Below are 14811 nucleotides of genomic sequence, written 5' to 3'. Positions count from 1 at the left end.
CGCCAGGAGCTGTGGAGAAGGGTGGAGGCGGGGTCCGTCCTGAGGGCTGGGCCTGCAGCCGGACATAGAGTCCTGACACAACACATATGGCTGTGAGCTCGTCTTCGTGGAAATGGGGATGGGTGACAGCAGGTCTGATACCTCCTGAGGCACAATCTGGCAGTGGGGCCCCTCAGGGTGAAGCCCCGGCCTCAGGGTGGGCTCCCCACTCATGCCCCACCTGCCCTCCAGGGGGCAGCCCCAGCTCTGAGTCCAGGGATGTGGCAGGAAGGTCCTGGGGCCTCACTCATCCCTGGGCCAGACCCTCCCGGGGAACCCAGAGGTCAGGACTCAACCTTCACTCTGCTGACTCACTGACCCCATGCTTCCCACAGAACCCCTGGCCCCATCCCGTCCCCTCCCCAACCCGGGTCCCTGTCCAGTCCAGGGGACTACATTTGTAGACACAGCTGTGGAGGTAAACACCAAAAGTTTTATTAGGGGAATGCAATTGGGGGTGCCCTTCAGAACAACAGAGAATGCTTGGTGACTCTCACCCCAAAAGGGGAGAAACAGAGCCACCGCTCAGGGCGGACGGGGGCCCTACACAGGAGAAGGGCTGCCTGGGACATCCAGGCCCAGCTGCTCAGGGATGTGGGGCCTGGGCTGCAGGCTCTCTGAGCTCCCAGGTGTGGCATCTCCAGGTAGGATGCCCCAGGTGAGCCTGGGCAGAGCCGGCCACAGAGCTGGGTGGCAGGCAAGGGGTGGGACGGCTCACCAGGCTGGCAGCTCCAGGAAGTTAAGGCATCTGTTCATGTACTGGGAGTGGGGCAGGGGGAGTGCAGAGAGCTGTGGGGCAACCTGAGACCCCCCCCAGCCCAACCCACAGAGGCCTGGGCTCCATGGGGAGGAAGTGGCTTAGTCTAAAGTGCTTGGTTGGGCAGGGAGACTGGGCAAAGGGTGTGCTGGTCCTGGGCCGACCCCCATGGGGTGCCGGGCCCCCTGCAGCAAGTGGGGGACTTCCTGAGGTCACGGGATCACAGGCCCTGGCAGACTGGGAGTTGAGATGCAGCTGGTGGAGAGGAGACCCTCTGCCCACACCCTGTCCCACTCTAGGTCCACGGCAGCCGGGTCTCCTGAGTGCCCCCGCTGGGCCATCCCAGCCCCAGGAGCCACCCACTTGGCATCCTGCTAGGGTCCAGAGAGGCTGGGGAAAAGGCTGGATGCAGCCAGATGCAGGCGGCACATGGCCCCGCGAGGGGGAGCCCCGGCGGATGGGCTCCAGGGGGCCCGCAGCCGCGGGCGGTCCTCGAGGTGGCCAAGGTGGCACAGATGCAGCCCAGGGGGCACCCTGGGCTGGCCACGCCACCCCCATCCACCGCTGCAGGTGCCAATCCGCCCCCTGAGGGCCGCGGCGTCCGTAAGAGAGAAGCAGAAATGTGGAGGTCAGCGGGGGCTCCTACCCCGGGTCCCTGAGCACTGCGCTGGGCCACCCTCCCCACTGTCTTGGCCCAGTGGAGCTGCGGCCTTCCAACAGCTCCAGCCCTGGCACTCGGCAGGCAGGGGAGAGTTCCAGCAGGCACAGCTGCCCCAGGGCCTGAGCAGCTGGGGCCCTGCAGGCATCCCCTCCCCCTCCCTCGGGCTGCAGAGCTGGCAGGAACAGTGTCGATACAGACCCGGGGGAGGGACACTCACACCCACAGTCAAGACCCACCAGCTAGTCCCACCTCAGTAGTAGTCAGTAGATGTGCCCGAGGACCGCTGACCCGTGCACGCCAGGAAGTGCCCCTGCCAGAGCTCAACCCTGCCCTCCTCCCACCCTGGGGCCTGGAAAGAATCAAAATGACTCTTTTTCTTTTTTTAATAAAATTATAGATATATAGATGTAGATATAAAAACATAAAACAGACACAACGCAAGCAGACGCTGTCGTGTGCTTACTCTTGGGCCCTGACGCCAGGGGAGCGCTGGCCCTCCCCGACGTGCTGTGCACGGTCACGCACCACGGCGGGCCAGGGCTAGGAATGCGCATGCCTGGGCGGGGTGGGGGTCTCCAGTCTGACAGGGAGGGATGAAGGCTGGGTGGGGGCTCTGGGTGTCAGTGCCCCGTGGCAGCATCGCCCCATGCCCGCTCCCATCCGCCCTCCGTCGCCTCCCACAAGAGCATAAGCGGAGGTTAAGGCTTCGATGAAGGGGACGGCGGTGGCCGGAGCGCTTACACATGGGACATGGCATGACAGCTCAGCACACAGACATGGGACACAGGCCCGCCAGCCGGGCGAGACAGAACACACAGAGCCTGGACCCCCACTGCAGCTGGCTGTCTGTCTGCTGTCTGTCCACCCGTCCATCCCCACCCAGGGCAGGTTGGGCTGGACTCCCCACAGAGCATCAGCCAAAAGCTGGCGGCAGAGTCTGTGAAAGGCAACGTGTTAGAAGCAGCCTGGCGGGCAGGGCCCTGGGCTGGGAGCCTGGGGCCATGTCGGGAGGACAGCCCGGAGCCCTGGGTACCTCTGCGAGCCTCTGGACCTCAGGGACCAACCTGTGAGGGGACTGCTGGGGTTGGCCTGGTGATGAGCTGGGGGCACATGGGTGATAGGGCAGCAGGTAGAGCTGAGAGAGGGGGACCCGCAGATGCAGTCTGGGTCCCTTTGCTGCCCCAGCCATGGGACATGGTGAGACACACAGACCCAAGGCCCCTGGTGCTTGGCCCTGCCTGGCACGGGTTCCTGCCTTTCCCGTGAGCAGATGAGTGAATGGGTGGGCAGGGGGCGCAGGTAAGCTGTGGAGGCAGGTACTCTTTCCCGCCAATGTTGTCACACCAGGCAGGGTAGCCTCCTGTCCCTGGGGCAGAGAGGTCGGTGGGGAAGCGCTGTGGGGTCCTGGTCCCCGTGGCGCCACAGCGGATGGGTAGCAGTCAGTCCTCACACCGAGATCTCGTACGTGGTCCCACCCACGCCGGACACCTTCTTAACCAGCGTGTGCCGGGCAGGGCTGGCGGAGGGTGCCGGGGGGCCAGCAGCAGGCCCTAGCCGGGCCAGGCCCGGGGACTGCCCGTTAAGCTTACTTGGGGGATTCTTCCGCGGAGGGTGGTCCCTGCATCGAAACAAGCACATACACGCGTGCACACGGTGAACACAAGGGCACACACATGCACACGGTGAACAAGGGGCATGTGGGGACAGAGGATGGCGGAGGCAGTGGGACGGAGACAACGGGAATGTGGACTGGGCAGCCCCTGCCCTCTGGGTTTGGAGGGGCTCTCCTGGAGTACGGGTGAGATGTAGAGCCCGCCCAGGGGAAGGGGCTGTGCCACCACAGGATAGACATCAGAAATGCCGCCACCCTCCCAGGTCCCTCAGTCTCTTCAGCTGCCACTGGCCACAGAGCACAGGCAGCAGCCAGGTACTGGTGCAAAGCTGGGAGCCTGGCGCATACCGTCTGATCCCCTGCCCACTCCCTCTCAGGTGGATGTGCTGTGAGAGTAGTCCTCACTGACCACCAGCACTTGCCCATGCTGCTCCCACCTTCCTGAGGGGCCTCTGTCCCCTAATGCAGGCCTATCTTGCCACACAACTGCTACTCTCTGGGTCTCAGGCTCCCTCTCATCACAACCACAATGGCAGCCTCCCCGTAACTCACAAAAACCAAGCAGGCTCCCAGCAGTGTGTGAGCTGGGGAAACCCTGCTTGGGGCCAGACTGTTGCTCCCCAGCCCTTTTGTGGCCAAGTGGCCTGGGCCAAGGTCTCTCCTGGGGCCTTATCTGCCCAAAAGAAACAACTGAGCTTGTGCCTGGGGCTATGGGCCCAGACTGGGCAATGCTGTGAGGACACAGTGACACGGCAGCATGGGCTTGGCTCCAGCAGGTGGCAGCTCTCCTACTTGGTCCTGGCCCTGTTTTGTTCTCAGTCACCAGCCCACAGGGGTCTGGAGCCAACCTGCCCTCTCTGGGTGTCGGTTTTCCAATCTATGAGCAGGGAAGCCCCCCACTTCCTGGAACTGCATGTCCCTGCCAGGGCCTGGGCCTGGGCACCCAGGGTGGCATGTGTTGCTGCAAGGGAATGTCCCCTTGCCTCGGCCACCTGAAGATGCAGGCCCAGGAAAGTCCTGAGCTAACAGGAACAGCGTGACAGACAGCTCAGAGCCACAGCCCATATAGGAGGCCCATGCTGCAGCAGGGCACTGGTCCCTGAGGAGGCTGGGCCTGGGTTGGCTCCGGAAGAATGAGTCGACGGGCTCAGGAGGCCCTTACCCCCGCTCCGACCCCAGAGTATGCCCCGATATCCTTGGTGCCGGGTCAACCAGCATGGCCGCGAAGGTCAGCCAGGAACCTTCAAGGCAAAGTGAGGCCTGCCCTCCCCACCCCAATCCTGGAGATAGCCACAGGCCTCCGGGACCACCCATGAGAGCCCAGCCAAGAGGGGCCTGACAGGCCGGTCAGCCACCCACTGCCAGGAAGCCCACCCATGCCTCCAGGAACCCACCTCTGCACAGCCAGTGAGGCTGGTGGCTCCGGGAGGTCCGTGTGGATGAAGGCGACAGCTTTGGAGCCAGTGTAGGGTGGTGAGCAGGGTGTGCCAGGGGGAGAGGGCAGAGCCTGGCGCACGGGGGATCTATGTGAGCCACTGCCGGGTCGGGCCCCTGGGGCACTGCCACCAGCCTGGTCAGCTTGTAGGGAGGACGATGACGTCCGCGGCGCTCGGCTCACAGAACTGGACAGTGAGGACAGCGACGTCTGCAGGGCGGGGTTGCGGGCGCCGCCAAAGCCAGGCCCGGCCACAAGGTCGTCTCTGGAGCCATAGCGCAGCACAGGGCCTCGAGGGCCCTCAGACAGCGTGTTGGCCTGCTGGAGGCTGCAGGAGCTAGGCGCGTCATACACGCCTGAGTCGCCAAAGAGTGAGTCGGCCTGCGAGCGCAGTAGCCGCTCACGCTCCTCCCTGTCCCTGCGCTCCTGGATGGATGCCATGATGGTCCTGGACAGGTTGTCATAGCGCACGGGCGAGGGCTCCCGTGGCCGGGGGCCCAGCACAGGGCTGAAGCTGCGGGGTGGGGGCCGCGGCGGGTCTCCTGCTGCCCCAGGATGCAGGTAGGGTGAGCGATAGCTGGCTATGCCGCCCAACGGGTGGGCCGGGCAGGCATGGCTGCCGGGTGAGCCAGGGTTGAGCAGGCTGTCGTAGGACAGGCTGCCGTTGCGGTTGGGCAGCGCGTGGGGGGTGAAGATGCCACGATGGGGTGTGGGGGGCCCTCCCTCAGAACGTAGGGGCTGCAGGGCCACGTGGTCACCACCCCGCCGGCCCGCAGCCTTGAGGCTCAGGGAGCGCAATGCACCCGAGAAGGCATCAGATGTGCTGAGCGGTGGGGATGGCGGGTGAGCCGCATGCAGGCCGCTGGGCCTGTAGTCAGGGAGGTCCAGGCTAGGCTCGGATGCAAAGTCCAGGCTGTGGATGCTGTCGTCCCCCAGGGTCAGGGAGTCAGGGCCCTGGACCTATGGGACAGCAGGCACTCTCACCACTGCCCACCCACCCACCACCTGCAAGCATCAGCCGCTCGCTGCCCACGTGGAGGCTGCAAGCCCAGTGATGTCAGTCACCACAGCAGGGGCAACTGATGCACGGCCCAACATGCTCCTTGTACCCTAGTCATGCCTACCTGCCCCTTGGAGGAATGTCAGAAGAGCACCTCCAGGGGAAGGCTGTGCAAGCCCTGATGCAACCCACACTCCCCAGTGGAGCAAGGGGCTGCGTGGCCACACCCAGGCAGCACCGTGGCCCCAGGAGCTGGGCCTCAAGGAGCCATAAGAGTCACACGGTGACCCAGGGCCCTATCCCCCAAGCACTCCATGGCTGAGCATGGGGACTCTGTAGCAGAGGCTGGAGCCTGCAGCTGCAAATACCCAGGGTCGTGCACTCGGAGCCTACCCAGCCCCAGGGCCCACCATCAGGGTAGCTGCAGAGAGGAGGGGCCTCCTCTAGGTTCTGTGATCAGGATAAATGGGTTAGGGCTGGGGTCAAGAGCCTTAGCAAACTCAAAACCCGAAGGGGGTCTAGGTAAATGTGGCCTTACTGCACTCAGCTGATGGACCAAAGCCTCCATAGCATATGGGAGAGTCACAGGAAGGACATAACTCTGGGGAGGGTGGCTGGAGACCCTCTTCCTGCATGACAGGACCACCACACACATGCCGGGCTCAGATCCTCAGCCAGGGAGACCCATACTCACTGCCCCACCCAGGGTCCCCCCAGGAAGCATGGGACAGGACATGGATCCTGAGGGGAAGAGTCCCTATGGACAGAGCTGGTTTAAGTGCATGGGGCCTGGCCACAGACCCACCTCTCAGGGAGCGTGTAGCACTCTGGACCACTCCCCCAGGCTGCCCGACACTGCCCACGGCTCCACAGTGACCACAGAGCACTCATACAACTTGGGGGAAAAGAACTGCTTTCTCAGACAAGGCTCAGATTCTTCCAAAGCCTTCACGTGGGCCTTACGGAGTGACTAATGGTGGAATTCCAAGCATCCTGGTACATGCTGTTTCAGGGGGCAGCTGCCCACCCAGTCTAGGGTAATGCCGGCCAAGGAAGGGACAGATGCCAGGTGAGACCACCTGTACCAAGACATCAACTCTGCTCCCCTCTGTGAATCTCCGGCTCTGGGTACCTGCAGGACAGGGTCCTGCTGCCCATACAGCAGGGTCCACGGGGTGGGGCTCAAGGGGTGGAACCTTGGGGGCATGGTCTCCATGGGGTGGGTCTCCATGGGGAGGGGCCTCAGGGGCCAGGTTCCTGGAGGTGAGCATTAGAAGCAGGTCAGGCCTCCTCACCTGCTCTCCTGGGCCACAGAAGGGTGTCTTGGGACCCGCAGGGAAGGCTGGCCGGAACTTGTACATAGCAGGTGTTGGGGGGCTGGTCCTCTGCACCGACAGGGCACTCTCTGAGGATATAGACCACTGTCAGACTGAGGTCAGATAGGGTGGCTCTGTGTCCCACACCCCATTTGCCCGACCCCACCTTACCAGCACTGCCCGGGCGCGGGGTCTGCAGGTCACTGCCAAATGTGCCAGCCTCTATTTTGGGTGGCAGTGGTGGACCCAGGTCCAGCGGCTTCTCATCCAGCCGGTCCAGGCTACCCTTGGACTGGGAGAGAGCAGGTCAGCGGTGGGCAGGGCTTGAAGGAGGGGTGGAGCTTCAGGGATTCCTTCCTGCAGCCTGGAACTTAGACCCCTCCCCAGAATCTGCCCAATCCCTCCCCTTCCACCTCTTCTAGGCCCTTGCAACCTGCCTGCTTCCCCCTCCCACCCCAGACCCCAGGCCGGCACAGCCCAGGCCCCCACCTTGCTGCGGCCCAGACCAGCCTTCAGCCCGTTGTCACTAAGCTTGACTTTGAGTGGTGCAGCTCGCTCCAGGAGCTCCGGCCGAAGGAAGGGTGGCTTCAGGCTCACAGCCAGCGGAAGCCGGGGCGGCTCCACCACGTACCTACACGGGGCAGGAGGCAGCGGCTAGGCCACCTGCTGAGAAACGGCAAGGGCAGGGCCCACCCCGCCCAACGAGAGCAAAACCAGCCAGGCTGAGCACCCCAGGCTGCCCACCCCACACCTGACAGAGACCCTGTCCCACCCTGCCCGGGCTGGGCCTCACCGGGGCGCCAAGGGACTGCACAGCACGTGTTCCACATTCCCACAGCAGCCTCGTGTGAAGGGGTTCACGCCCCCACGGAACTTTCCAGTCACCTGTGGACACAGGACCCCTCAGCCAGCCTGGCCACCCAGGGTCCAGGCCAGGCAAGCAGGGCATGGGCAGGGAAGCTGGAGTTCCTCAGAAGCTAGTCCTTGTGGGAGGCAGCTTAGGTAGGGTCAGTCCAGGCACCCCTCACTCAGGTCATCCTGGCCTGCCCCTGCAAGGGGCAGTGGGGCTTCTAGGTCCTGAGTCACTGGTGGCTGCAATGTCCTCAGGCAGGGAACATGCAGGGGACAGTGAAGGCATGCCCCACACCCTGAGTTCCCCTGGCGGTCTCAGGGCTAGAGCCTTTGTCCACCACAGCTGCATAAACCACCTCGGGCAAGGGTTCCTGTGGTCCCGTCCCAGCAGCCCAGCCTGTCCTCATGCAGCCCTGGCCCTCTCGGCCCCCGGGAGTGACCCCACTCCCAGCGGGATCTGCACCTGCTCATTGGTGGTGCGTCCCCGAGTGACCAGCACCACATGGAAGCCAGTGAGGCCGATGACTGGGATGAAGAAGAGGCCAGCCACACACATGACAGCCATGCTAGCCCGTTAAGGCCAACGGCACAGGCGAGGACACAGCAGACCCCATCACAGTGGCACGGAGCAGGTGCCTGTGGACAAATACCCTCATACCCACCTAGGGACGGCAACCCGCCCACTGGGGTCCCCGGGCAGTCAACCAACCCGAGCCTCAACTTCCCCTGTGAAACTCGTCCCTGGCCCACACCGCCCTCGTGATGGGGCACGCGGGGACCGAGGATACGTGATGGTAGTGTGCGCGGCTCCCAGCCCCTCGGCGTGGTTCAGCACATAGACCAGGCCGAAGGCTACCACGCCCACCATGTGCGCGCTGAGTGACAGCAGGAACAGGAAGAAGTAGCGGTAGTTGCGGCGCCCGATGCAGTTGTTGACCCAGGGGCAGTGGTGGTCAAAGTCCTGGGCGGGAGCAGCGCGTCAGGTGTGTGGCAGGCGGGGGCATGGTGCAGGGCTGGGGGCGCGTGGGGCAGCAGGGCGGTCACCTCTACGCAGTTGTCACAGACGCTGCAGTGGGAGCAGCGTGGCGGACGGTAAAAGTGGCACGTGGCGCACCACTTCATGCGGACCTGGATGCCTCGCACGTCCACGTTCTTGTACAGTGGGGCCCGGAAATCATCCTCCTTGTCCTCATCCTCATCCGCTGCAGACCAGGAGCCAGGCAGGGGGCAGGAAGGTGACTCTTCTGGCAGGCGTGCTCCTCCCCAGCCTCTGCCAGTCCACCCACCAGGAACCCCCGGGTCTCCCACGTCACTCACACTCTAGCGAAAGTGAGAAGAGCTATCCCAGCACGGGCCCTACCTCGGGGGAAGACACCAGGGTCCATGAAGGTGGCCATGCTGAAGTTGGCCAGGACAAAGAGGAAGATGATGCCATTGTAGATGGGAATGGCTGGAGACACAGCTCGCGTCAACCACGGGCACCTGCAGTGGGCAATGGAGCAGAGAACTGGGTCTGAGGGTGTGGAGGGGAGGCAGGGAGTGGGGCTGTGAGTCAAGGTCATTCTCAGCTCAGCAGGGAAGCTGGAAGAGACTGCTGAAGGCCACTGGGAGACCCCAGCCACATTGCTCAACCAGCAGAGCTGGGCATGCTAGGCATGGTGTGCAGGTGTCCCACATGCAAGCTCCAGCCCTGCAGCCCCCCAGGGTGGCCATCTGGAACACAACTCTCAGTTGATGAAACTGAGGCTCAGAGAGGCACACAGGCCTGGGGTCACATCATTTAAGAGGGACGGCCAAGAGGCAAGCTGTACACCTACTCCCATGGTGGCGTCCTGGGCTCCCCTGCCTAGGAGAGCAGACTTAAGGTGGGAGCCCAGGATGGGAAATGTATTTGCAACGTCCATGTGCGCTGGTGGACAGAGGCCAGCCCCTCATCTCACCCAGACCTGTACCACCCTCTCCTCAGGGAGATTCTGGGGTACGGGGAGCCCCAATCCCGCTCTTCCCAAGAAGTACATTCCCATCCAGAACAGCCCTCCACCTTTTTTTCTTTTTTGGTTTGTTTGTCACTCCCCAGATGGCAGTAAAGAACACTTGGGGACGCTGAAAATGCACAGCGCCTTCCCCCACCCATTCCTGCCCCACCACCCCTCAGCACCAAGGCTGTCCCCCTTTGGGAAAGCCTTCCAGGACCCCTGCGATTCCCCCCCAACCCCACCCGCAGCCTTCCTGTAAGGGTCTCTCATACTTCCCTAAAGGGCACCTTCCTCAACCCTCACAGGTCCTGGCCAGATCCTCGAGGAGATTCATCAGCCTTCAGGCCACATGGCCTGTGGCCGGCCCCTGAATCTACCCACTTGGCTCCTGAGAAGGTCCTCTGGCCTCAGATGCCCCCATTTGCCCCCTGTCCTCCAAAATCTGGCTATGACAATGGCAGGGCACTAGGGGGTGCACGCTCCTCTCTGCACCCAGGCCCTGCAGCAGCCAGGGCTTTAGGGACAGGTCCACGCGCTGCCCGCTGCCCCGCGCACACAGCCACGCAGCTGCACCCACGCCTGCCTTGGCCAGGAGCCAGCCATGCCGCCCCGGCAACCACCTCCACGGCAGCAGAACTTTGCTATTTTTAGTGGAAAGCGAGAGGCTATTTAAAGACTCTACTTCCCACGGCAGCAACCCTCTGCAGGGCTGGGAGCCCAGCTACCCTTCCCTATGTCCAGGGCCCGGCCAAGGAGGTAGACACTGGCGTGAGGACATGGCTGCAGCCACGGCTCCCTCTGCTGGGAGGATGCCCCATCCCCACCTGGCGTACCAGCCGCCCTCCCCAGCCCACCCAACACACAGGCGGTAGTCAAGACATGTGCATGACCTCCAAGGCAAGGCCCCTCATGAGGACCAGGCCCCAAAGCATGGCCAGCCCAGCAGGGTGGGGCCCAGAAAGGTAAGCCCCAAAGACCAGACCAGCCCGCAGGGAGGGGTAGGGCCACAGACCTCCTGTGCTCCTGAGGAGGGTGGCTATGAGATCTGTGCCAAATGAAAATGACAGCCCTTGTTTAAAAATCATTGAGAGTTTCCAGAGCACTAAATCAAGTGGACCCTCTCGATGCCTGTGGAACCCACCTGCTCTAGGGAAGGAGGGGGCCAAGGGACCAGGGCCACCAAGGACAGGAGAGGAGTATGGACAGGGAGACGATGTGTGGCAGGCCAGTTGGGGTTTGACTCACATAGCTGTGAGGAGGGGAGGCAGCTGAGGATGGAGGCCCAGGCCAGTCTGCAACTGCACACCCGTTGCTGGGCTCTCCGCATGCTTTCTAGCACCCCTGCAGGGCACACTCATCGGCAGGTGGCCGAGCCCTGCACTGACCAGAGCTCCTACTGGCCCAGCAAACTTCACTGCTGTGTCCTCTCTCAGCCTCAATTTCCCCAGCCAGATTGGCTGGACAGCAGCTGGAATGCCCAGGGTGGTTGCAGGCAGCAGTCACACAATGCCGGGGCACAAATGGAAGTCTGTCCTGTGACCTAGCAGAGGTACATGGAGGCCCCTGCCCCAGACGAAAGTCTGTGTGGGGCCTAAGCCTGGTGTCAGAAAGCACTGGAGACACAGGTTCTCTGACTGGGACCAGAACACCGCCCCCTCCACTTCCCAGGATGGGGCATCTTCTCCATCTTCCCCCAGGTAGCCACACAGGGACCTAGACCTGGGCCCCATCCAAGGGGGACTAGATCACAGGCCAACCTGCTGAGGCCTGGAACTAGGAAATATGCAGACCCGTGCACAGACATGCATGAAGACATGTGTGCAAACGTGCATATACAAACTTGCTCCAGGACACACATGCAAGGGTACATGTGTACATACCTGCACAAACACAAACATACAGGCACACGCACATGTGAACACACAGACAACCTGCTCTTGTGCACAGAAGGCACAGCACAAAACACCACACCCATGTGCAAGACATGTACATGCATGGACACTCACATGCACAAGTGTGCATACCAGTGCACACTGGCACACACAAAGAGACATGCCTGCACATCATTCATTCACTGTGACATACACATATGTATACATGAGCACACATACAAGCAGACACGCCCCTCCCACTGCCCCAGCCCTATTCAGCTCTGGCTCAGGCACAGCCTCCCCGTCCCTGGGCTTCCTTCCTCCCCTGTGGACAGGCAAGTATGAGGACACTCAAGGAGGTGCGAGGATGTGCAAGGACATGCAAGGACACTGGGGACACACAGGGACACTTGAGGACACATGAGCTCCATGGGCAGGGCCCGACAGGCAACTGTACTCAGTCTACATATGTGTCCATTTTAGGCTGAAGGAGGCTCTTCTGCCTTGGGGACAACACCTACTCTCACCAAGCCCCACCAGGTGGGTCAGACAGAGACAGGCAGACTTCAGGCCCTGGGCCACAGGGGCGTCTGGCTGGCCGGCCACATTCCCATGAGCCCTTCCTGGCTGGCTCCAGGCTCACCACGAGTGGATGGCAGGTCTGGGATGCCCGGCTCGAGGCCCTAAGCCGTCCTCCAGGGCCACAGGCTGGGACACACGCCACTGCCATGGGCCCCACCTGGGCCAAGGCTCTAAGTCCCGATGGGACGGCAGGGAGACACCACCCGGCAAGCGGGGGGGGCGGTGGCTGAGGGGCAGAATGTCTGCCACAGCTAAATGTGGAATGGAAAATTTTAACTCAGAGGTTTTCATTTAAATAGGTTCTTCATTAGCACTGTTTGTGTCTGAGAGTGGCACTGGCCCACAGGGTACCCGGGACAGGGACAACGGGGCAGGAACCACACTGCCCTGGTCAGGCCTCAGTCTCAAGACCTCAAGTGCCTGTACCCACCTGTTCCTACAGACACCTGTGCAAATGGGGAAACTGAGGCTCAGGGTACCAGGGGACCCCAGACCACACACAGCAAATCCCAGCAGGAGATTCACACTGTTTCCACCTCAGGTCCATACTCCCTAAGACCCCAGTCAGCAGCTCCATTCACCCTTGGACCAACTGAGCCTAGCCTGGTCCCAGGCCTGGTCTACCCACTGTCCTTGGCTGGGCCTGTAAGCATGGAGAGGACTCAGGCCCATCTAGGTACCAGCAGTGCCATCCAGGATGCTGTGGATGAAGAGATAAGACAGCCAGGCACAGCCCCAGGCATTGGAAGCCCACCAACAGCACCAGGCCTCTGATGTTCCCAGGATGCCTATCATTCTGCAATACTCTTGGGAGAGGTGGAGGCAGAAGGGGGGCAGGAGTGGGGCTGACAACTGGCCTAGGGGTCTTTGGACGCTCTCACCAGCATCTGACCCAACCTAGTTTTACTACAGTTTGAAGGGCTTTCACAGCCCAAGGGGACACAAGCCCCACCAGGAACCTAGGAAGGCTTCATGGAGTAGGAGTTCCTCTGAGAATCTGCCCCGTGCCATGCATCTCATCCTCAGAGGGAATATGCCTCCAAATCTGGGCATCTGTCCCATGCCCCAGCTTCTCCTAAAGAGATGTCTGAATGTCCTGCTGGTCCCACCCCCTTGGTGAGCTGGTTGAGGGAAGGGATCCTTAGTTCTCCAGGCCTCTAGCTCCCCACCCCAGAAGCTGACTCTAGAATCTCAGTTTCAAGAACAGAGGAAGAGCTGGTACTCAGCAGAGGGAAGCTGCCGACGGGACTGGGTCAAGTTTGTGGGATGGACATGCAGGACCCTTGGAAGTCATGCATGAGCTACCCGACCAAAGACCACATGGCCCAGAGCTGCAGGAGTGATGCCAGGTGCAGAGCAGTCCCTGAGGAGGAAAGGTACTTGAGGGCATCTGGGGGGGTTTAATTCCACAAGTTCTGCATAGGGAACACACACTGCTTTTAAAGTCACAAGAAGAGGGCAACCCCTTTGGGTCCCCTCCCACTGTGGGAGATTTTCTGTCCTCTCAATAAATCCTGGTTTCTCACTTTCCAAAAAAAAAAGTCACAAGAAGGGATATCAAGTTGCATTAGGGGAGTGCAAAACCGAGGCCTGGGGACTGGGACTGGCTGGGCCCACTCTCCAAAAGCCTGGGTAGGACGCATCCATGCCTGGTGCCCTGGCAGCTCACCGCCCGCCCCCTACCCCACGCCAGCAACATCTGAGTGACAAGAACACATCAGCTTGTCTGAGCCAGAAATAAGCCCGTCCACACAGGCCTTTTTTAAACCCGCTCCTGGCAGCCTGGTGCTCACCCAGCCCCAGCTTCCAGGTAGGAGCTCTCCTGCCTCCACGAGCACCCAATTCAGCCTCACATGCACACAGTAGCCAACTGCACTCTGGCAAAGGGTAAAGGGCACCAGGCGGCTTCAGCCCACCCCACTCAGGCTTGTGGCTTCAGAACAGGGGCCTTCCACAGACCTTGGACTGGTGGAAGGCAGTGGGTGGTCAAAGATCTGGCGACAGAAGCCTGGCACCCCTCTTCTCCTGCCTGGAGGAGCCCTGGGGTGACCCCATAGCCATAGGCAGTGCTGGGGGCACATACCTCTAGTTCTCAAGCAAGCCTGTGTCTTGAAAGAAGTTGAGGCTGGAGAGGCCTAGTGCCCTGCAGGTGTGGGTGCTCCCTACCTCCCCATGTCCCAGTGTGAGCCATGGCCAGCCCACAGAGGTGCTGGGCAAACATCTGTCCCTTGGGTGTGGCCTGGCCTGGGCCCTCCAGCTGTGATGACCCCCCAGGCTTTCCTAAGAGGTAGGCGAAAGGCCAGGCCAGGGTCACCAGTGGCTGTGGGCAGGCATGTGGCAGCCAAGTCAGGCCACACCTACGCGAGAACAACTTGGCTCTGGCCTGGGGCAGGCAGCCGGGAGGGGACCCAAGAGGCGCCCACGTCTGCCTGCAGGGACAGCTAGTGGTTTTGGGCGGCCCCTGTCCCCTGGTACGCCCCATGGGGAGGGAGGGTGCAGCCACACCCTGGGCAGCCTGGCCTACTCCTCTGTCCGGCTGGTGCTCCTTCCCAGGCCTGCCTGGCACACTTGTGAGGTACCCAGCCAGCCCTGTGCCCCCTGTTCCCACAAGACTCACCTGTCCCTGGGTCCCCAGGACTCCCACACCCGGCTTCAGCCCCAAGCCAGGACCAGGACTCACGTTGCGGCAGCCGGAGCCCGGCCCAGTCAG

The 14811-nt window shown here is 62.0% G+C and overlaps 1 protein-coding gene across 2 annotated transcripts; it reads right to left on the bottom strand.

Moving 5' to 3' along the window:
* Positions 1-450: 450 nt before the first annotated feature.
* ZDHHC8 (zinc finger DHHC-type containing 8) lies at positions 451-9151 on the bottom strand. Of its 2 annotated transcripts, none has more exons than XM_008059700.1 (10): positions 9033-9151; positions 8717-8874; positions 8461-8633; positions 8136-8238; positions 7614-7705; positions 7310-7451; positions 6992-7112; positions 6800-6909; positions 4464-5464; positions 451-1381 (listed from the first exon to the last, which is right to left on the bottom strand). In XM_008059700.1, the coding sequence occupies exons 1-10, from the start codon at positions 9067-9069 to the stop codon at positions 1171-1173; spliced, it is 2148 nt and encodes a 715-aa protein (XP_008057891.1). In that variant the 5' UTR covers positions 9070-9151; the 3' UTR covers positions 451-1170. The 2 variants fall into 2 exon arrangements, with proteins under 2 accessions (XP_008057891.1, XP_008057892.1); XM_008059701.1 differs by lacking the exon at positions 451-1381 and adding an exon at positions 2721-3075.
* Between the last annotated feature and the right edge of the window lie 5660 nt (positions 9152-14811).

This window comes from Carlito syrichta, unplaced genomic scaffold (assembly GCF_000164805.1).
Source record: "Carlito syrichta isolate Samal-C Ts95f unplaced genomic scaffold, Tarsius_syrichta-2.0.1 Scaffold304335, whole genome shotgun sequence".
Taxonomy (NCBI): Eukaryota; Metazoa; Chordata; class Mammalia; order Primates; family Tarsiidae; genus Carlito; species Carlito syrichta.
Note: the sequence above shows the minus strand (reverse complement) of the source record. Positions and strands in the feature narration are given on the sequence as shown.